This window comes from Labrus bergylta, chromosome 24 (genome assembly GCF_963930695.1).
Source record: "Labrus bergylta chromosome 24, fLabBer1.1, whole genome shotgun sequence".
NCBI classification, from domain to species: Eukaryota; Metazoa; Chordata; class Actinopteri; order Labriformes; family Labridae; genus Labrus; species Labrus bergylta.
In genome coordinates this window covers 807,876-829,016 of record NC_089218.1, presented here as the reverse complement: position 1 = coordinate 829,016, position 21,141 = coordinate 807,876, and the positions used below count along the sequence as shown (strand labels likewise).

The following is a 21,141-nucleotide window of genomic DNA, read 5'->3' as shown; positions in this document are numbered from 1 at the left end:
AAGCTGTAACCCATAGCCATCAGATCAGCTTTATGTTTCCTTTGTTATACTTTCACAGAAGCCACAATGAGTCTTTTCACAAATCTCACATTCACCTGAGAGCAGCTCAGTGCAACCAGCACGTCATCGTTGAAGCAGCTGAAGGTGAAGTGCCTTGCTCAAGGATGCACAGATTGTACCGTCCAGAGAGAAGTTCATTTCTTCGTTGAAGCTCCAACAGCTGACCTCGAAGCTGTTGCCTCTCTGTTTCCACCGGATCATCTCGTCAATCTATTCTGTATTCTTTCTCTTCTCTTTCTGGTCTTTTACATGTGAGACAAAGTCACAGAAATCCTCTTCTAGTCAGTTCAGTTTAAAATCATCTTCGCTCCATGACATGATTTTCCTTTGTTTTATCTTTGGAGGTCAATGGATTGAACAGCAGCTGCAACCCTGAACACTCTGCACTGATTGGCCGATCTTGTGTTTTGGTATTGTGATTAAAGGACATTTCCATTTTGGGTAAACATGGAGAAGAGAGCTAGCTTCAATCACAACAACTACAGCACATGGTTTTAGTTATTTTTCACTCACATCAGCAACCTCCAGTGTGGAAAAATGGAGTCAATGCAGAAGAACTGCAGTTCCTTACTTAGCCACTGGAGGCTCTAAAAGTGCTACAAATCCCATACACACCAGTGATAAATGCCCTTGTGTTTACACTATATTACAAAAACCAATCTTGGTCTGAATGGTTCATGTCTTAATGAGCACACACACTGCATGAAAGTGCGTTTTTTATTTTTCAAAAATGGCTTTTTGTGTCACAATATCCTTGATTTAATCCCTGATGTGTCCACCAGGTTGTTATACATTCATAATATTTCTTCTGTTTTGGTCACAAGCGACTCCTCAGAACATATATGAGGCTTAAGAGTTCAAGCTTTCACTTTGATTCACCAGCTAATCCCAGATTTGGTTTGTTTGTCTTTTGATCTTGCTTTAAAATTGTTCCATGGTTGGGGCTGATATTATTGTGTTTGTGTGGACCTACGACCTGCAGCGTACACATTGCACAAAGTTGTTTGATCTGTTTAAATGAAACGATTGATCACTGCAGCTTTAATGAAATTTAAATGATAAATCATACATGCTCTGTCTGACTTTCTGTGCAGGGAACAACATGATCTGAATTCTGAAGTGAAACCAGCTAATAAGTACATTTTGGTGAACCATTAATACCTCTTATGAAAGTTTCACCTGGTTTCTGTAAGTTTTTAAGAGTCCTTTCTGTTATGTAACTTACCAGCCGAGTCATTTACTTATATTAAGCCTGCATGGCATATACAAGCACCCCATGAGTTTGTCTTTATCTGCATAAGTATGAAACAAAAACGCACCCATGTTTGACGATCTCTTTAACCTTAGAGATGACTCGCCCGGTTAGGTTGCTGTAAATAAACAAGTGGAGGAGAGTGCGAGCATGTTTCCCACCGTTAAGCGTCTGCTGTGAAGCTCAAACATAGACAAGCATCAATTAAGCGGCTGCTCTTCTTCTGAGTAATTTCCCTGCAGAGTCCAAATAAGAAAAAAAGACATTCAGTCAGCACAGTATTCCAGACCACAGCGGAGTCATTTAGTGTGTGCTGCAGTCCATAACACGACGCACACAAACAACACAAGTGAGCTGAGACGAGACTGAAACACTAACTGAGAATACAGAGATGATTCTCTCCCGCCTGACGGAGTCTGAGCACCGCGAGCGCTTGAAGAAGACAAATGATTCATGGAGCGATAGTTATTTCAATTATAGTCTGATATGTCTATCCAACGCTACACTTAAGTCACACTTGAAAGCTTTTCTATAAAAAGTGGCGCCCTGTTTTTTGCCTGTTTATGTGCTATAGATAGAAAAAGCTTCAAAGTCGAGCTGTCTTCACTTAGCCTCTCTTTAATGGGATCAGGTGACATCCAAAGTGCTCACACTGAACGCTGTGAAGGTCGCTGTGTGAGCTGTCCTCCACGCCCCGCCCCCCTCCTCCTTCATCTCGTGTTTGTTTGGTTTGTGCAGGAAAGGGCAGCAGCTGGAGACGTCCGAGCAGTACTTTTTCACCAAGCTGGACGGTGGGCGGAGCATGCTGACCATCCGGAACATCCGACAGGGCGACGGGGGAAGCTACACCTGCAGGGCCACCAACAAGGCCGGATCTCAGGAGAGGGAGCTCTTCCTCAAAGTGTTCGGTCTGTATGATCACTGAGTACTGATTATTAATGCATTTTATATGAAGAGGTAAATCAAAGCCTGAAAACAACAGCTCCCACAATGCAGTGTGAGAACAGGCATGTTTGTAGTCCTTATCCCTGCTTAGTATATTTGACACAACTTTTAAAATGCAACCTTCTTTTTCTCTTATTACACAGGATGACTTGTTATTCTGGTGACATCATTTATATGATTTAAAGCTGACGCTTTCCCCAAATGTTCATACTTAAAGCTCCTGTCAGGATATGTCGGAGCAGGTTTGTTTTTTGTTTTTTTTCCCAATTTATTTTGTTGAGTTTTGAGACATACAGATATATGTTCGACGGGTTCTTCAGTAAAAATAAAAGTGATTTTAAATTAAAAAAAACAAAGAAAAGACAGCTAGAACACAACACAAACTAAGCTTGGCCGTTCAACGAATTACAAAAAGAAATAAAGACAGTATGTATTGAGGTAACTAAAGCACATTATACAGAAGGGCTATAAAAGACAAAAGAAGGAAAACCAATCAAGTATGTAAACTTGTAACGTGCACACACATACACAGCAGAGACATACACATGAAAGAGGGATGTACACTGACCACTATTATGAGTCATCCAGTAAATGAAGACCTTAACGTATTTGAAAAAAGAGCCCCATGTTCTATGAAATCTTTTGGTTGAACCTTTTGTTCCACATCTTATCTTCTCCATTTTAATAAAGTACAGAACATCTTTGAGACATGCAAAGTGGGAGGGAGGAGTGGGTGATTTCCAACGCAGCAAAATCTGTCGTCTATGCGAGGAGTGTCACAAATGCCACCAGATCTGTCTTATCGAAGCTGGAGGTTAAGAGAGGGAATGCCAAAACAAGCAGACGGCCTGACGGGGATCTCTAAACTTTTAGAAATTGTTTGGAAGATTTCTGTCCAAAATGTAACGAGAGAAGGGCAGGACCATAACATGTGGCTGTATGATGCTGGTGCTTGATGGCACCTGTCCATAGATTTTTGCTAATCTGACTTTAGTGAAATGTGTACGATGGACAATTTTGCATTGAATGTCGGAGCAGGTTTTGATAGGCAAACCAGAACTATTTGATTTGGAGACATTTCATCTGCAGCCAAAGTAAAGACACATCTGCACATGTAGACAAACAGATCGACATCCTTAGACTCCTCTTAGTTTCAGTAGTTTTCCTTTGTTGTTACACTGAGCTGGTGTGAACATAACTTCCCCTGCCATTTAAAAAGTTTTCTTTCATTGTACATAATCTGTCAGTCTGAGCTCCAGCAAAGCTTTTAAGAATAATAGAATTGAGTACGTTTCAGTGAGCAGTGTTTTTTATTGATCTATAACGGTTTATTGTAAGAAGCTCCAACAATTCCCTTTCATAAAAATGATTTTTTTTTTCCCCCCACGAGCACAGACGTCTAAATATGGCCGTCAGCTCCTGCACAATATCAGCTGCATCAATATGATATAGTCCTGAAAGGAAATACATCATTTATTGCTTCATATTTCATTTACTGCAGCCCCCTAATAAAAAATTTCAATTTATATTTTCATAAACCTGCTGGCTATTTCCTGTGCGATCGCTCCGATAGCGCGGCGTCGGGCTCATGAAAATGTATGGAGATTTGTGCCCGAGTCATCAACATCCTTTCAAAGACGCGAGAAGCGCTTGTTCTTCAAAATGCACATTTAAATGAAGAAGTTCAGAGGGAGGGAGGAGGTCGGCGTGCGAGGAGGGGGACGTCGTTGTAAGTTAGTTTTATTAGTCGTGACAGCGCAGGCGAGAGGAGAGCAGGACGCTTGAGTCGATGTGCTGCTGTGTTTAAGTTCTCAGGGCGTTCTTTTGAATGTGGACGATGTTTTCAGCACGTTTTATTTCTGTAGATTTCACTGAAAAATAAAATAAAAGCCCATAAAGAGAACTTTCCTTTATATAAACTTAAGTGGATTTTAACACTGAAGATCTGAGACAGCAAACCTTAAAGACTAGCTTCAACACTTTATACTTCCTGTCTGAGGTTTATACACTACATGATGGGTAGATGGTAAAATTAGCAAGAATTCTCAGCGTGTCAGATAAACGGCTGTGACAAAGGAAGGTGTGATTCCAGAGAAAAGATGAAGACACAGCAGTCACAGGGTAATGAGTTGTTAGAGCGCTGCAGCAGCTGGTTTCTCCACGCAGACCTCTGACCATGTGTTGCCACAGACGAGTTCTGGTGACATTTAATCGCCTGCAGACTATTGATTCCTGTTTCACCTCCTCGCGTTTTAACACTTCAACATCTGGGAGCTCAGCATCTCCACAGTGTGCAGAGAACAGCTCAGCAGCTCTGTGGCTGTTATCACCAGACGTGTTCGTCCCCCTAAAGCTATTATTAGTCCTCAGGGATTATGCTAAATTGTCTTGCTGTTACAGCTCCGAGTCATTCCTTGATACAAGAAAAATATTCACCATTTACACTGATAAAACTTCTGGTGCAATGATCAGAGCTGCTAGCAGTGTGGCTTCAGGGAGGCTTGCTGTTTACCACTTTGGTTCAAACTTTTAATGCAGTCTATGAAAAATCTGTCCAGACGTTCAAAGCCCGCTGAGGATTCATTGTAATAACGTAATTGATCTTTAATCCTGTGACCAAGCATGTGTAGAAAACATTACTTTCCCTCCAGCTAAAGAAGTACTTAGCTGTGCTAATTAGCCAAAATACAAAATAAAACAATTATAGCTTCCAAAAGAATAAGTTAACCCCCGTTTCCAGAAAATAGGGCTCTGCATTTAGAAAAAATAAAACACTAGTCATAAAGTCATAAAATCCTTCATAGTAAAACTCTGATTATGGAACTCTTATGTAACTATATTTATAGATTCATTATGAGCGACGACAGCAAACAAGAACATGAGCATGAAGATTATTCCTCTTTTTAAGCGAGCTGCAGAAACACATTGACAGTGAGTGATCCATTCCACCACTGATTAAACACTACTCGTACATGTACGGGACAAAATGAGCAAACAGATACAAGGTACTGCTTTGTCCACCGGGGGTGCCAAACAAACTTATTGTTACATTCACAGGAACTCAAAACCACAAAGGCCATCAGGTTTTGTCAAAAATAAAACTCTGCTCGAGATTTCTTCATTAATTAGTCTGCTAATGTAGCAGGAATCATAACCTCATTTGAACAGTGTAGCTTTAAAACAGATGTGTATTTTAATATCATGTAAGAAATCTATAAAAAATGGAAACCACACCCAGAATAATACAACGTACAAAAAAAACACCTTTTTGTCAGAGGTCACATTTTGTTAAACGCAACAATGCTTTTTTGAAGCCGAAACACCCCCCATTACGGAAAAGTTGAAAATAGACGATCCACCCCCCCATTACGAAAAAGTTGAAAATAGACGACACACCCCCCCATTATGAAAAAGTTGAAAAAAGACGACACACCCCCCCTTACGAAAAAGTTGAAAATAAACGACACACCCCCCCTTACGAAAAAGTTGAATAAAGACGACACACCCCCCCATTATGAAAAAGTTGAAAAAAGACGACACACCCCCCCTTACGAAAAAGTTGAAAATAGACGACACACCCCCCCTTACGAAAAAGTTGAATAAAGACGACACACCCCCCCATTATGAAAAAGTTGAAAAAAGACGACACACCCCCCCTTACGAAAAAGTTGAATAAAGACGACACACCCCCCCATTATGAAAAAGTTGAAAAAAGACGACACACCCCCCCTTACGAAAAAGTTGAATAAAGACGACACACCCCCCCATTATGAAAAAGTTGAAAAAAGACGACACACCCCCCCTTACGAAAAAGTTGAATAAAGACGACACACCCCCCCATTATGAAAAAGTTGAATAAAGACGACACACCCCCCCATTATGAAAAAGTTGAAAATAGACGACACACCCCCCCTTACGAAAAAGTTGAATAAAGACGACACACCCCCCCATTATGAAAAAGTTGAAAAAAGACGACACACCCCCCCCCCTTACGAAAAAGTTGAATAAAGACGACACACCCCCCCTTACGAAAAAGTTGAATAAAGACGACACACCCCCCCCATTATGAAAAAGTTGAAAAAAGACGACACACCCCCCCCCCTTACGAAAAAGTTGAATAAAGACGACACACCCCCCCCTTACGAAAAAGTTGAATAAAGACGACACACCCCCCCATTATGAAAAAGTTGAAAAAAGACGACACACCCCCCCTTACGAAAAAGTTGAATAAAGACGACACACCCCCCCTTACGAAAAAGTTGAATAAAGACGACACACCCCCCCATTATGAAAAAGTTGAAAATAGACGACACACCCCCCCTTACGAAAAAGTTGAATAAAGACGACACACCCCCCCATTATGAAAAAGTTGAAAAAAGACGACACACCCCCCCCCTTACGAAAAAGTTGAATAAAGACGACACACCCCCCCCTTATGAAAAAGTTGAAAATAGACGACACACCCCCCCCTTACGAAAAAGTTGAAAATAGACGACACACCCCCCCCTTACGAAAAAGTTGAAAATAGACGACACACCCCCCCCTTACGAAAAAGTTGAAAATAGACGACACACCCCCCCTTACGAAAAAGTTGAAAAAAGACGACACACCCCCCCTTACGAAAAAGTTGAAAATAGACGACACACCCCCCCCTTACGAAAAAGTTGAAAAAAGACGACACACCCCCCCTTACGAAAAAGTTGAAAATAGACGACACACCCCCCCTTATAAAAAAGTTGAAAATAGACGACACACCCCCCCTTACGAAAAAGTTGAAAATAGACGACACACCCCCCCTTACGAAAAAGTTGAAAAAGTTGAAAAAAGACGACACACCCCCCCCTTACGAAAAAGTTGAAAATAGACGACACACCCCCCCCTTACGAAAAAGTTGAAAATAGACGACACACCCCCCCTTACGAAAAAGTTGAAAATAGACGACACACCCCCCCTTGCGAAAAAGTTGAAAAAAGACGACACACCCCCCCTTACGAAAAAGTTGAAAAAAGACGACACACCCCCCCTTACGAAAAAGTTGAAAAAGTTGAAAAAAGACGACACACCCCCCCCTTACGAAAAAGTTGAAAATAGACGACACACCCCCCCCTTACGAAAAAGTTGAAAATAGACGACACACCCCCCCTTATAAAAAAGTTGAAAAAAGACGACACACCCCCCCCTTACGAAAAAGTTGAAAAAGTTGAAAAAAGACGACACACCCCCCCTTACGAAAAAGTTGAAAATAGACGACACACCCCCCCCTTACGAAAAAGTTGAAAAAAGACGACACACCCCCCCTTACGAAAAAGTTGAAAATAGACGACACACCCCCCCTTATAAAAAAGTTGAAAATAGACGACACACCCCCCCTTACGAAAAAGTTGAAAATAGACGACACACCCCCCCTTACGAAAAAGTTGAAAAAGTTGAAAAAAGACGACACACCCCCCCCTTACGAAAAAGTTGAAAATAGACGACACACCCCCCCCTTACGAAAAAGTTGAAAATAGACGACACACCCCCCCTTACGAAAAAGTTGAAAATAGACGACACACCCCCCCTTGCGAAAAAGTTGAAAAAAGACGACACACCCCCCCTTACGAAAAAGTTGAAAAAAGACGACACACCCCCCCTTACGAAAAAGTTGAAAAAGTTGAAAAAAGACGACACACCCCCCCCTTACGAAAAAGTTGAAAATAGACGACACACCCCCCCCTTACGAAAAAGTTGAAAATAGACGACACACCCCCCCTTATAAAAAAGTTGAAAAAAGACGACACACCCCCCCCTTACGAAAAAGTTGAAAAAGTTGAAAAAAGACGACACACCCCCCCTTACGAAAAAGTTGAAAATAGACGACACACCCCCCCTTATAAAAAAGTTGAAAAAAGACGACACACCCCCCCTTACGAAAAAGTTGAAAATAGACGACACACCCCCCCCTTATAAAAAAGTTGAAAAAAGACGACACACCCCCCCTTACGAAAAAGTTGAAAAAGTTGAAAAAAGACGACACACCCCCCCTTACGAAAAAGTTGAAAAAGTTGAAAAAAGACGACACACCCCCCCTTACGAAAAAGTTGAAAAAAGACGACACACCCCCCCTTACGAAAAAGTTGAAAAAGTTGAAAAAAGACGACACACCCCCATTACGAAAAAGTTGAAAAAAGACGACACACCCCCCCTTACGAAAAAGTTGAAAAAAGACGACACACCCCCCCTTACGAAAAAGTTGAAAAAAGACGACACACCCCCCCTTACGAAAAAGTTGAAAATAGACGACACACCCCCCCTTACGAAAAAGTTGAAAAAAGACGACACACCCCCCCTTACGAAAAAGTTGAAAAAAGACGACACACCCCCCCTTACGAAAAAGTTGAAAATAGACGACACACCCCCCCTTACGAAAAAGTTGAAAATAGACGACACACCCCCCCTTACGAAAAAGTTGAAAATAGACGACACACCCCCTCTTACGAAAAAGTTGAAAAAAGACGACACACCCCCCCTTACGAAAAAGTTGAAAAAGTTGAAAATAGACGACACACCCCCCCTTACGAAAAAGTTGAAAATAGACGACACACCCCCCCTTACGAAAAAGTTGAAAAAAGACGACACACCCCCCCCTTACGAAAAAGTTGAAAAAGTTGAAAAAAGACGACACACCCCCCCTTACGAAAAAGTTGAAAAAGTTGAAAAAAGACGACACACCCCCCCTTACGAAAAAGTTGAAAAAGTTGAAAAAAGACGACACACCCCCCCCCTTACGAAAAAGTTGAAAAAGTTGAAAAAAGACGACACACCCCCCCCTTACGGAAAAGTTGAAGAAAGACGACACACCCCCTTACGAAAAAGTTGAAAAAAGGCGACACACCCCCCCCACGACATTTCTTATCTTACAAAATGGTTCAAAATAAAAAAGAGGATTTTGCCTCAAACTCAGAATCATTTTCTAAAGCAGAAACTGTTGAATGAAACTTGATAACATCGTCTGCTAGCAGCTCCATTAGCCTCCATGGCTGTCGACTCTTAACCTTAGCATGCCTTTAATCATTCATCACCTCTACAAACCTCCTCTTCTCTTTGGAAACAATTTAAAAAATACAACGAGCGTTTTAGAGCCGTGAATGTGTCAGGCTAAAAGAACAACGTGTCTCTTCCTCACGTCCTCCATTTCTCAGCAGAAGAAGAAGAAGAAACTCATCACAGCTGAAGCCTCTGAGTCCTCCGCAGTCGGCCTCAACTTGCATCGTTTTTGATTCGCTGTCAGCGCTGTGTGAAATACAGAATCCTCTCTAATGGCTTTTTTTTTTTCATAATTTAAAACAAGTTGGCTGAACACATCATCGCAATGTTCTCATCTCCTGTTTTTATTTTGGTTGACACACAATCCCCCGTTCACTGCTCTTAGAGGGGAATGTTAGCAGAATGAGACAAGACAGCATTACAATAAAAAACCCTCCTAGAGTGATGAAGGATATATAATGGAAAGGCATCTGGCTGTGGATTTTTGGTGTTAAACCCACCACACTGTGCAGAGTTACACGAGGCATCAAGCATGACAGCAGAGAATCTATGCTGACATTTACTTTGTGGATGCGTACGGCTGAAACAACAAATACACACACTTATCAGATACAGTCGGCATCATATCTTGTTTTCTGATACCTGTCAGCGGGCGGGATGAGAGCTTTCTCTACAGTCAAATACAACGAGGAGAACAAAGGCTGTAATAGAGACCATTTTTGGGGCTTTTTTCCTGCATTAAAGGTGCACTATGTTGTTTTTAAAAGTTGGAGAAGTGTACAGATTATGTGGTATATGTTCATAACTCTAAACACAAACTGTCCTCAGAGGAAAGTCTGGTCACTGGAACGCTGTTTGAAGATAAAATGACACGCAAGGAGTTATGGAGGGGGGTCCGCAACAGTGAAAGTGTAACTCTCCTGGTCGCTTTTAAGCTCTTAACATTGCTCCAGGGATCTGTTTTTCTTGGAGTGAAGTTTGTGATTTCAGTTCAGAAAATATAGCAGAGAATTGTTTCACTTCTCCAACTTTCAAATTTCACCGCCAAATCTCCAAAGTGCCTCTTTAAAATCCAACTTTACATGTACTCTCTTTTTGTCTAGTATGGGACACTGTACCAAAAGTCTTTAATGGTCAGAAAGCTCCGTCATCATGTCACTTCTGCTCCGACGCTGACACCGTTACTGCGACTTTTTTATGCATCAAGTGTCAGGAGTGACAACATGAGGTAGCCACATTTACAAGTCTAATCATTACAATAGCTATCATTAATATAATGAAGTGTAATTATAGTTATTAACAAACGGCAGAGTGAGGAAAAAAAAAATCATGTTTTTTGATTAAAGTGAGTTCAAGAGAAACCCACTGGAGCTACATTTACAAACTCCACCAAGTTAAAATACTCCAAAAACATGGAAGGTCAGATTCATTCTGGATTTTCATCTTTCTGCACAAACGCCTCTGACTTCTTTTCTCATCTGGAGTAGAAATGTTTGTGATAATGCGTTATTAATAATGTTCCCTGCAGAGTGTTTTTTTTTTTTGCAGCGCGCTTGATAAACGAGACACATTCCATTTTAGTATTTGCATGATGAAGGGCATCAGGAGCACAGCGGCTGCAGATAAGGTGACGGTGGAGAGAGCCAATCAGACCGCTCTCAGTGCTCCACACAGTTTGATCTGTGAGCTGTGAATGTGCTTTGTGTTGTTGACAGAACATACTGCACATGTGTGTGTTATCTCACACATACAGAGCACCTTTTTCTTGGCATGGCAATCTTTCTGCAGCTTGCCACCGACCCCTGACTTGAACTCTTAAAGTGTCAAGTGTTCTCATAAACAAGAGACCTGATGGTTAAAGTTGAAAGTACAGGTTTTTAAAAGAGGAGTTACTTAACGCTCTATTTTTAGAACGTTGATCTATTCACTGGAGCTCCTGTGTGAGCGCCTGTTTGTATGTTTGTGTGACCTTCATGTTTTGACCAGCCCCCCAAAATCCCCCTCGAGTGCTCCTCCACCCTGCAGGTCGAAGCCATGTGAAATTGCCAACCGCTCCTCACATCCCCCCATGGGTGGTGTTAAAAGCCTTCAGTACAGTAGTCACTATTTCTTTCCATTCACTTCCCTTTTTCCTTTTTGGATTTTCTGCTGTGCTACTTTGCAAGAAAGCAATCCATGATTCATGTGACATGCTCGGTGCCCTCGACATGCTTGGCGTTTCAGGATTTCGCTTATCAGAAAAGAGGCGAGCAGGAGCGCCCTCCCCTCAAACAGCGAGCTTTGCGGCACTTATCGAGGTGCTCGCTCGCTCGGCGTCCAAAGCGCTTCACGGCGCGCTGGAGAGGCAGACAAAATCTATATTTACTTCAAACGAAAAAAAAAGGCACTGAAGGAGAGTTTTGATGTTTTTTGGTGCTTTAAAACTTTTAGTAAAGACAGTTTTTTGTGTTGTCATCTATGCCGGGGAATCAACAGCAAAAAAAATCTGGCAGAGAGTGAGTGTGGTGTAAAATGATCTGGACTGTCAGAAGCAGAGTCATGCCTCAGCTCTGTATTTACACCCCGTGGAAAAGGATTCATCAGATTCTCTTCTCCCTCAAACCTTTCCCCCTCTTTCTTTCTTTCTTTCTTTTTTTTTGTGCACTTACCTTACTTTTCCTCTCATTCCCTCTCCCCCTCTCTCTCTCGTCTCCAGTCCAGCCCCACATCACCCAGCTGAAGAACGTGACAGCCGTGGAGGGCAGCGCCGCCATGATCTCCTGCGTGGCTGACGGCGAGCCTCTGCCCGACATCTCCTGGAGGAGAGCCAGCGACGGGCAGACCTTCGTGGACGGAGACAAGGTAGACACTGCCAACAAGTCCATCTGGCTGTGTGTGTGTGTGTGTGTGTGCTGCGTGCGTGCGTGCGTGCGTGTGTGCGTGCGTGCGTGCATCATTATACAGCAGAGGTTTGAGCTGTAAGTTTGTGCACATAGGACGTTACTCGCACAGCATCAGCAGAGCACGACGAGGGAGAACATGCAAATCAAAAACATGCAATGTCCTCCTTTAATTTGAATGGAAAAAGTCTGAAAATGTAATAAGGCACTCGTCCTGTGTGACATCATCATGAAATTACTGTCACAACTTCCCTAATGTGCCGTCATTAAAATCTCGCAGCTCTTTGTCAAAACATGACTTGCACTTTTTGAGTTTTTGGTTCTGCAGATGAAATGAATGAGATGGAAAACTATTTTTTTTTTACTTGGAGTATACCGCCGACGTTGAAATCATTCTGTTTCATTCCTCGGCTGTCCCCACCTGGTCCTGCTCTGCCTCACCTCCTCCTCTGTGTCTTCACATGAAGTGTTGAACACAACATGGACCTTGCTGTGTTTTTTTTAGATCTCATTTGGTGCCTGCTCCCCTTTTTGGACTCCCTCGCCTGTTTCCCTGTGTTTGCTCTGAACTCGATACAGATTCAACTTGTGGCCGGCCGAGTTGATAAAATGAATAATTTAAAGTGGTTGGCGTCTGGAGCCAGAAGATCACTCGGCTGGTTGCTTTGGTCAGTCGCTTTCAGACGAGGGGAGAAACTGCAGCAACAACCTCCACTGTCTCTTTAAGATTCTTTTGGGGTTTTTTTAGAGAGAGAGAGAGAGAGGGAGGGCACAGGAAACTGAAGTCAAGCCAGTGTGTCAAGAACTGTTTCCTATGTTGAGTTAAACCTTTAACCGTGTGATCTGTGATGTTCGTCTACACAGCAGAGGACCAGGAGATTATATTAAAGGTATTTAAAGATCTGAGTCCAGCCAAAAAAAATAAAAAAGGGAAAAGATGTGAAGTGTGCTTTTCTGAGCTCCATACATCCTTCATTTGAAAATAGATTAAAGCTGGGATAAAGCAGCAGTGTGTTGGCATATATTCAAAGACAGGGTTAAATAATGACAGTTGATATTTATTAGGGTTCATATTCGATTGTCCTCCTTCCTGTTTATTGGCAGCTACTTAAATTATACTTCTTGTATCCTGGATGTTTCCTACATCATCTCAGAGGTTAATAATAATAATGAAAGGTGTTCCTAACTTTACAGATTAGATTGAAGTCGTTGAACTGGAGCCTCAAAGTTGTCACACTCAACAGAAGCAATGTGAGATGATGTTCCTTTGCAACGTTTTGGTTGCCATAGCGACCATCAAATCCTCTCTGTTGTCATTTATGTCCATTAAAAACCGACTGTGCTCATTGGAGATGGCACTTAAAGAATCAGATGAGTGCTTGTGTATGTCCTCGTACTAATAAAAGGAGACATAATCTTTCCCATCTGCCAATCATGACGTGCTGTGAAAGGAGATATTAATTGCAGGCGGGCTGGCCTCTGTGTGAAGGCAGATTCTGATGATATTTACATCCTTGATTTGATGAATAGATCTTCTTATAGAAGCCTCAAATATTTGTTATTGCAAACGACCCATGCACATTCACCTTGTTGTTTCAATCTCTTACTTTGTTGAGATTTTCCTCTCAAGGGAAATCAGCACGTGTGTGTTTTGATTGGCTCTTTGCACAAAGAGTTAGAAGTTGACCTTGAAGTTTTCGGTTCAAATGTTGATGCTTTTCATCAGCGCTTTGACTCCGCAGCGTGATGTGATCCAGCGTCATGAATTGAAAAGATCCTCAGCGGTCATTATTCACTTTGTCCACAAAACCAAAAAAAGAAAACAGCAACACAACTGAGAAAGCGAGCGAGCTGCAGACGCGTTCTCTCTGAAAAGTAATTAGTCTAGAAGGAGCTGCCGTCAACATCCAGCACAGCTCTATCACGGCTTTCAAGGCGAACGGGGGGGCTTCACACAGAAAGCCGTTAGAAGGGAAGAAAACAAAGATGGCAGCCGCTCATATGCTCGGGGAAAAAAAGGTCACCGTCGAGATAAATGAATGTGTGCATTGGCTCGAATCGCTCGGGTTGATAAATCACAGCCGAAAATGAGAGTAAGTGCTTCTCTTCCCGCAGCAAATGCAATTATGGAAATGCGTCGTGCAAACCAACACATACGCAAAGACAAACACGGCTCGAGCAGCGCGGGAGTGATGGATGGACTCAGTCGTTTGGGTTTAAGGCCGGATGTTCCTCTCTCAATTTACTCTCCAATCTGCATATCCACTCCTCTCTCTCTCTCTCCCTCTCTCTCTGTCTCTGTCTCTGTCTCTCTCTCTCTCTCTCTCTCTCTCTCTGTCTCGTCTCTCTCTCTCTCTCTCTCTCTCTCTCTCTCTCTCTCTCTGTCTCTGTCTCTCTCTCTCTCTGTCTCTCTCTCTCTCTCTCTCTCTCTCTCTGTCTCTGTCTCTCTCTCTCTCTCTCTCTCTGTCTCTGTCTCTCTCTCTCTCTCTCTCTCTCTCTCTGTCTCTGTCTCTCTCTCTCTCTCTCTCTCTCTCTCTCTCTCTCTCTCTCTCTCTGTCTCTGTCTCTGTCTCTGTCTCTCTCTCTCTCTCTCTCTCTCTCTCTCTCTCTCTGTCTCTGTCTCTCTCTCTCTCTCTCTCTCTCTCTCTCTCTCTCTCTCTCTCTCTCTCTCTGTCTCTGTCTCTCTCTCTCTCTCTCTCTCTCTCTCTCTCCCTCTCTCTGTCTCTGTCTCTCTGTCTCTCTCTCTCTCTCTCTCTGTCTCTCTCTCTCTCTCTGTATCTCTCTCTCTCTCTCTCTCTCTCTCTCTCTCTCTCTCTCTCTCTCTCTCTCTCTCTCTCTCCCTCTCTCTGTCTCTCTCTCTCTGTCTCTCTCTCTGTCTCTCTCTGTGTCTCTCTCTCTCTCTCTCTCTCTCTCTCTCTCTCTCTCTCTCTCTGTCTCTGTCTCTCTCTCTCTCTGTCTCTGTCTCTCTCTCTGTCTCTCTCTCTCTCTCTCTCTCTCTCTCTCTCTCTCTCTCTCTCTCTGGTCTGGAGGCTTGAAAGGGGTTTGGTTCCACTCTCTGCATAATGCTGCCTCCATTCTTCTCATTCTTTACCCACTAACACCTTGACCCCTCTGTAAGAGAACGTAATGGGATGCAGTTCCTGGAATTTAATTATGAACTGAGGCAGGGGTTTAGTTTCTCTCCTCCCGTATTGTTTCAACCGCGAGCAAGGTTAGCAACCGTAGCATCTGTGCTATTCATGCAAAACACCCACAGCTGAAGAAGAAGTCTGTGCTTTTTCACAGCTCAGAAGACTGACTGTCTGTGATTCAATAACTTTAAACCGCTGAAACTCAAATACCCAGAAGTCCTCCATCTGTGTCACTCATGACTCAGAACATGAAGTATTAGAAATCTACATTGAGAGTATCTCAGGTAAGAACCATCCAATCACACGAGAGAAGCTTTCTAATTGGTCAGCACATTATCATGCAGTGTAAATAAGATTACAAAAAAGTTACTTGTTGTATTCAATGAAAAATGTTGAAATGAAATATTGTTAAAACCTAAATTACGAACATATGTCCAAATAAAGCATAATTATGACACTGAATTAGATGTTAAAGCAAACTTACCAAGAAATCCAAGATCTTTGATTGCTCAGTTAAGGACAGGAATCCTTCCCTTGGCACTTGAAGTTGACAGATTTCAAAATGTCCCAGAGGAACAGAGAGTTTGTGAACTTTGTGATTTAAGTGGAGAGTGAATCTCATTTTCTTTTGTATTGTCCCTTTTGTGAGGAACTGAGAGAACCTCTTTTTGATGAAATGTTTGCTCGAGACCCTCAAGTGTTTTGGAGTAATGACGATGTCAGGATGGAGTGTTTGTTTACTTTCAGTGTTTATAAGTTGGCCTCTTTTGTCACTGAAGCCTGGAGGAAACACCAGGATGGTTTATTAAGATTAACTTTATTGTCCCAGTATGAAATTTCTCTTGACTTCTCTGATGCAGTAGCAAAAAATAACAAATACATTCATTCGTCGGTAAAACATGTCAGTTAAATAATCATTAAATTCCATACAAGTGAATTAATAAACCATAAATATGTAATAGTTATGAAAAGTGATAACAGTGCAGGTACATCTACACATCTTCACACACACTCACACCCCCTCATACATGCACATGTATACACACACATTACACATTAGGTACTGTTGAGGGCTTTGATGGACAAGGGAGCAAAAGTATTTCTGAAGCGGTTGTTCCTCCCTCGGGGTACTCTGTATCATCGGCCTGAGGGGAGGAGCTGGTACTCAGGGTGAAGAACATCTGAGATCATTTTTTTGTGCCTGTCTGATTATGGTTTGTTGAAAGATGTCTTGGAGGTCTGGGGTGTTGATGAACTCCCATGATTTTCATGTCTTTGTGAGTCTGTTGATTTGGGCCTTTGACTGCAGAGATACCATATCGTAGGAGGCTCTCTACTCCTGCATGGTAGAAGAGAAGCTGCACTTCCCGGGACACACCAATATATTGTTAGTATTGTTTGGCATCTAGTTTGGTTTTTGGTCTGTTTGTGTGTTTATATTGGTGTCTCATGATAATGCATGCATGACACAATAATAAAATAAAATCCATTCATTCAGTAAAGGCCCCTGACTGCAGGATGAGTCATCAGGCATTTAAAAAACTTTTTACAGGAAGAGAGAATACGGTTATTAAGATGTAAAAACACTCAGATAATGCTGAAATGAAATATGAAACGCTGCATTATAAACCAGTAAAATGCATTTTTTATATCTTTAATGATGAACTGAAATATTCTCACTTCCTGTAAATGTTCCTGTTGTGTTTAATTGAGAAAAAAAAGCTGTCAACCTTTCTCTTTTCGGATGTGTGCTCTCAGAAGCCCCTCTGTCTGCTCAAACAGATAATAGTGATGTTTAGCTGAGGATGTTGCTTCCTGTGTGAAGCCCCCTTGTTTGGCCCTGTGTTTCCTGGAAGCAGAAAGCAGTTATTAAATGTCATTTTGTTGTTGTCAGGAGGATGACAGTGGTACAGTAATTATTAAAGTGGTGCAAATATGAACTCCACATATTCCGCCGCTGTCGGCCTGCAGTGTGTTTCTGGCTGACATTTCCAGCTGACATTTTTAATATCTGAAAACTCTGCAGCATTTGAACTGAAATAACACCGTGGGAGTGTCCATAATCCCCTCTAAGAGATTGTATTTGAGATTCAGCTTCATGATGTTGCTCAGAAACACACATGTTTTTAGTTTTGGAGGTCGTATTGATCAGGATCGGATTTCATATTTCTGCGTCTCCCTCCATCTCCTGCAGTTCCTCGATTCCATCAACTTCCTGCGTTTCTTTGCCGTGTCGTCTCCTTTATCTCTCTGCTGTCATGCTGTGTGTTTACAGTATCTGTGTGTGTGTGTGTGTGTGTGTGTGTGTGTGTGAGGATGCAGCTGAAGAAACGTGCGCTGCTTTTTGTGTTCTGGCCGCTTGCCTTGTCGCCGGACTGAGCTGCATATCAAACAGGCTGCGCTTTAGGGCCTGAGTTCGTCTCTAGTCAGACCCTGTCAGTTGGAAAAGAGGAGGGAGAGCGGGGGGTGGGGGGGAGGGCGGGGGGAGGGGCGGGGGGGAGAGGGGGGGAGGGCGGGGTGTTAGCGAGTAATTTCCTGACTCAGAAGCTCCCTCCTGGAAGATTTCCTCCTCTTCTTCGCATCCTCCCATTCCTCAACATTCCCATTCAGCGCGCTCCTCCCCATCCCATTGACCTCCAGCCTGCAGCGTGCAGCAGAACGCAGCCTTTAAAACGCTCGCCTCACCTCATTGGCCGAAGCTGCTGCGAACGATAAGAGCAGAGATAAGCAATTCTAACGCAGGATAATGCTGAAGCAGTCTATGAGTGACAACGTAAAGAGAGCGTGATTCAGACGAGGGCTCCTCGCGGCGAGGCTTATGAGGCTTAGACTGGTAATGAGTGTAAGCAGGAGGAGGTGACAGGAGGGCATTAAAGGGGCTGCATGTGCATTGATTTCCAACGGGAGAGGTGCAGAATATGTAGAGTATGACTGACAACTACTTCAAAGTTAGGAATGTCTCTATGCATTGATTGAATGTATCCAGTGTCCAGTAAACGATTTACATATTTATGGATCTGTCACCTGTCCATGATGTTTCCACAGAGATCTGATCACAGATTAGCCAACGCCATCAGCAGATTGTGTTTTCTTTTCATTGATCTGTAATATTCAGGACCCAGAGGCACCCTAAACATCCTCAAACTCATGGATGCATACTACATAGATGCTCTTTAATATGAAAACAAAGTTGCTAAAATGAGGATATTGTGCGTATCTGATGAGTATGTTTGCGGGTTGTTTTGTGACCTTTCTCATTCTGCTGCCATCAGCTCCAAACCTTCTGTTTGTTTTCATTTTCTCACAGTTAGTGTCGCTGTGTGTCACACTGTTTCTCTCCGCTTGGAGCTGTGACTTCCATTGAGTCTTGGTGCGTTGCCTGGCAACCTCAAGGTGAAAACAAGAATCTAAAATTCTTTACAAAACTAGAAACAATGATTTATTAAGCGAAGCCTCGAGGTATTGGCAGTGGTTTCTCTCTCTATAGGAAAAGCTAGGGTGGCTTTTACCCCTGTTTACAGTCTTTATGTTATGCTATGCTAAGCTAACAGGGGAGTGGCACACTTTGGGGTGGTCTTGTTGTCCTTATCTCTCAGAAACAGACCAGGGAAGAGAATAGCCTCGATATCAGTGAATATGTCAGAACTCGATGAAGCTCGGTGACGTTTAACAGAAGTTGAGGCTTCAGATTTCTGCCACATTGTCACAATCTATAAACAGAAATAAGAAAATACTGGAGTACAATCAAGCGGCAGCCTCTGGGGTTGAAAAAAATGGAGGCAATGTTGAAGTGCGAAAAAACTGCAGCTCCTCAAGAGTTCACCTGAGACCGGCTGCAAAGTCCAAGCAAAGGTTTTTTTTACTGCCTTGTTCAAAAAAGATTCTGTCTCAATATCTAATGTTCTTCTTTGTTTATTACAGAACTAAGTCACATGGAGAAAGCTAACCAGAGATGCAACAGAATCTTTCTGTTTGCAACAACAACCCCCCCCCCCCCCCCCCCAAGTGCATTGTGGGGCTTTCCAATAGTTCAACAGCTTTACTCTGTGCATTTATAATTTAATCCCTTTTATTAGGAACAAACTCAAACTCAGTAATTCGAGTGCTGTTCTACATTAGCTCTGAGCCCTGGAGCTAAATAAAGTCTGTTCTCTTGTTTTGCTCTATGAAAGCTGTTTGTCTACGTTCACTTCATTTTCTAATTAGCGGGCGACAATAAAGAAAAAAGCTCGTTCGATTACTAAAAAAGGTCTTACACTCCTTATTGTCTTTACAATAAAAAAAAAGCTTCTGTGCAGTGCCCCGTCTTTTAAAACATCCTGATGGTGTTCATAAAACATATCTGAGTCAGCACTCTCCTCGTTGTAGGATCTTTTCACTGTGATACGAGCAGGTCCATTTCCATGTTATTAGCAGTGATAGCGCTCTCGTGATATGCTGCTGCTACGTTTGATAGTCATGACTTTCTGTTCACAAAGACTTCCAGAGGCAGGGATGGATAGATAGCATAATGTATGCCATGTGCTGTTTGATGGGTACTTATGTTGAAAAGACCTCACAGCGCTCTCAGACTCTATGAATAATAAGATGAACTCAAATCAATCTGTGTGTCCCATTCATGCTGCTGCTTTCCCTGCAGAGCCAGTCAACTTCTATATCACACATTTCTATAAATATGTCTGTGTATATTTACATGAATTTAGATTCTTTTTTTTCTGGATTGAATCTACTACTACTGATGATACGATAAGTTAGTCTTTATGTTTTCATGTAGAGATAGCTTATAGGTTTTCTTTTCATTATTAGACTCTAACTTACTTTGTTGGGACATTTCGCCAACTGAAACGGGAAAGAACCAATCACAGGACAGAAGGCGGGACACAATGTTTGGAAGAACTTGATTGGATCGCTCGCTTTTCGATGGAGCATTTAAGTTGGTGAAAATCACCCACTTCACAGTGAGTTTGACCTTGACCCTCAGGTTGTCTTTTTAGAGCTCCTGTGAGGAAGACTAAAAGACTGCAGGGTCTCATTTTTACTAAGTGCAATCAATATGTTAAACAACAATTAGCTATTTGTTGCTCTTTTTGCACTTGAATTTCACATTTGCACACCTCCACTTTGCACTTTAATTAACTTGAATTTCCATTCTGGTACGGGCTCTTGACTGATTATGTTGCGTTATTTTTATTTTTATTTTTATTTTTATTTTTATTTTTATTTTTATTTATTTTTATTTATTTTTATTTTTATTTTTATTTTTATTTTTATTTTTATTTTTATTTCTATTTTTATTTTTATTTATTTTTATTTTTTCATTTCATTGATTTATTACTATTATTTTTTGGTTTTATGGTTTATGTTTTATGGAGGATGTTGTCCTTGTGTTTCTTGTCTTCTGTGTGCTCCTGTTGCAAACACAGATTTCCCTTGTGGGACAATAAAAACTCTGAATCTGAATTCAAGTAAACGCCCTTTAGTGCAGGATGACTCATCAACAATTTGAAATGTTTTACAGGAAGAGAAAAATGGTTGGATGGCAGGTTTTACACTCATGGACATGATAGCAAACAAATCATTGTAATATTTTATAATGAAAAAGGTTAAAGAACAGTGTTAACCTTCACTACAGAAACCCCTGTTAACAGTGTCCTTGCACTGGAACGCATCAGGAGCAGCTCTATCAGGCGGTTTCTCCGGGTCACAGAGGTTATCTTCAAAGCTGCAGTCTGTGAACGTGTCTGCAACAAAGATGCTCCTCGGGTGTTTCTTTTTCTCATTACGAGTGAACGTCGATTACTGGAATGATCGCCTCGTCTGCTGTAATTGACCCATTGCTTCAAATTGAT

General features: G+C 42.0%; 1 protein-coding gene across 4 annotated transcripts in view; it reads left to right on the top strand.

The window, feature by feature from the left end:
* LOC110005463 (neural cell adhesion molecule 2-like) overlaps nt 1-21,141 on the top strand; it is a 274,694-nt gene that overhangs the window by 204,727 nt on the left and 48,826 nt on the right. For all 4 annotated transcript variants that reach the window (XM_065951921.1, XM_065951922.1, XM_065951920.1 and 1 more), the window contains exons 7-8: nt 2,051-2,220; nt 11,979-12,124. In XM_065951921.1, coding sequence (XP_065807993.1) covers nt 2,051-2,220; nt 11,979-12,124 — 316 coding nt within the window. The remainder of the gene's footprint in view (nt 1-2,050; nt 2,221-11,978; nt 12,125-21,141) is intronic.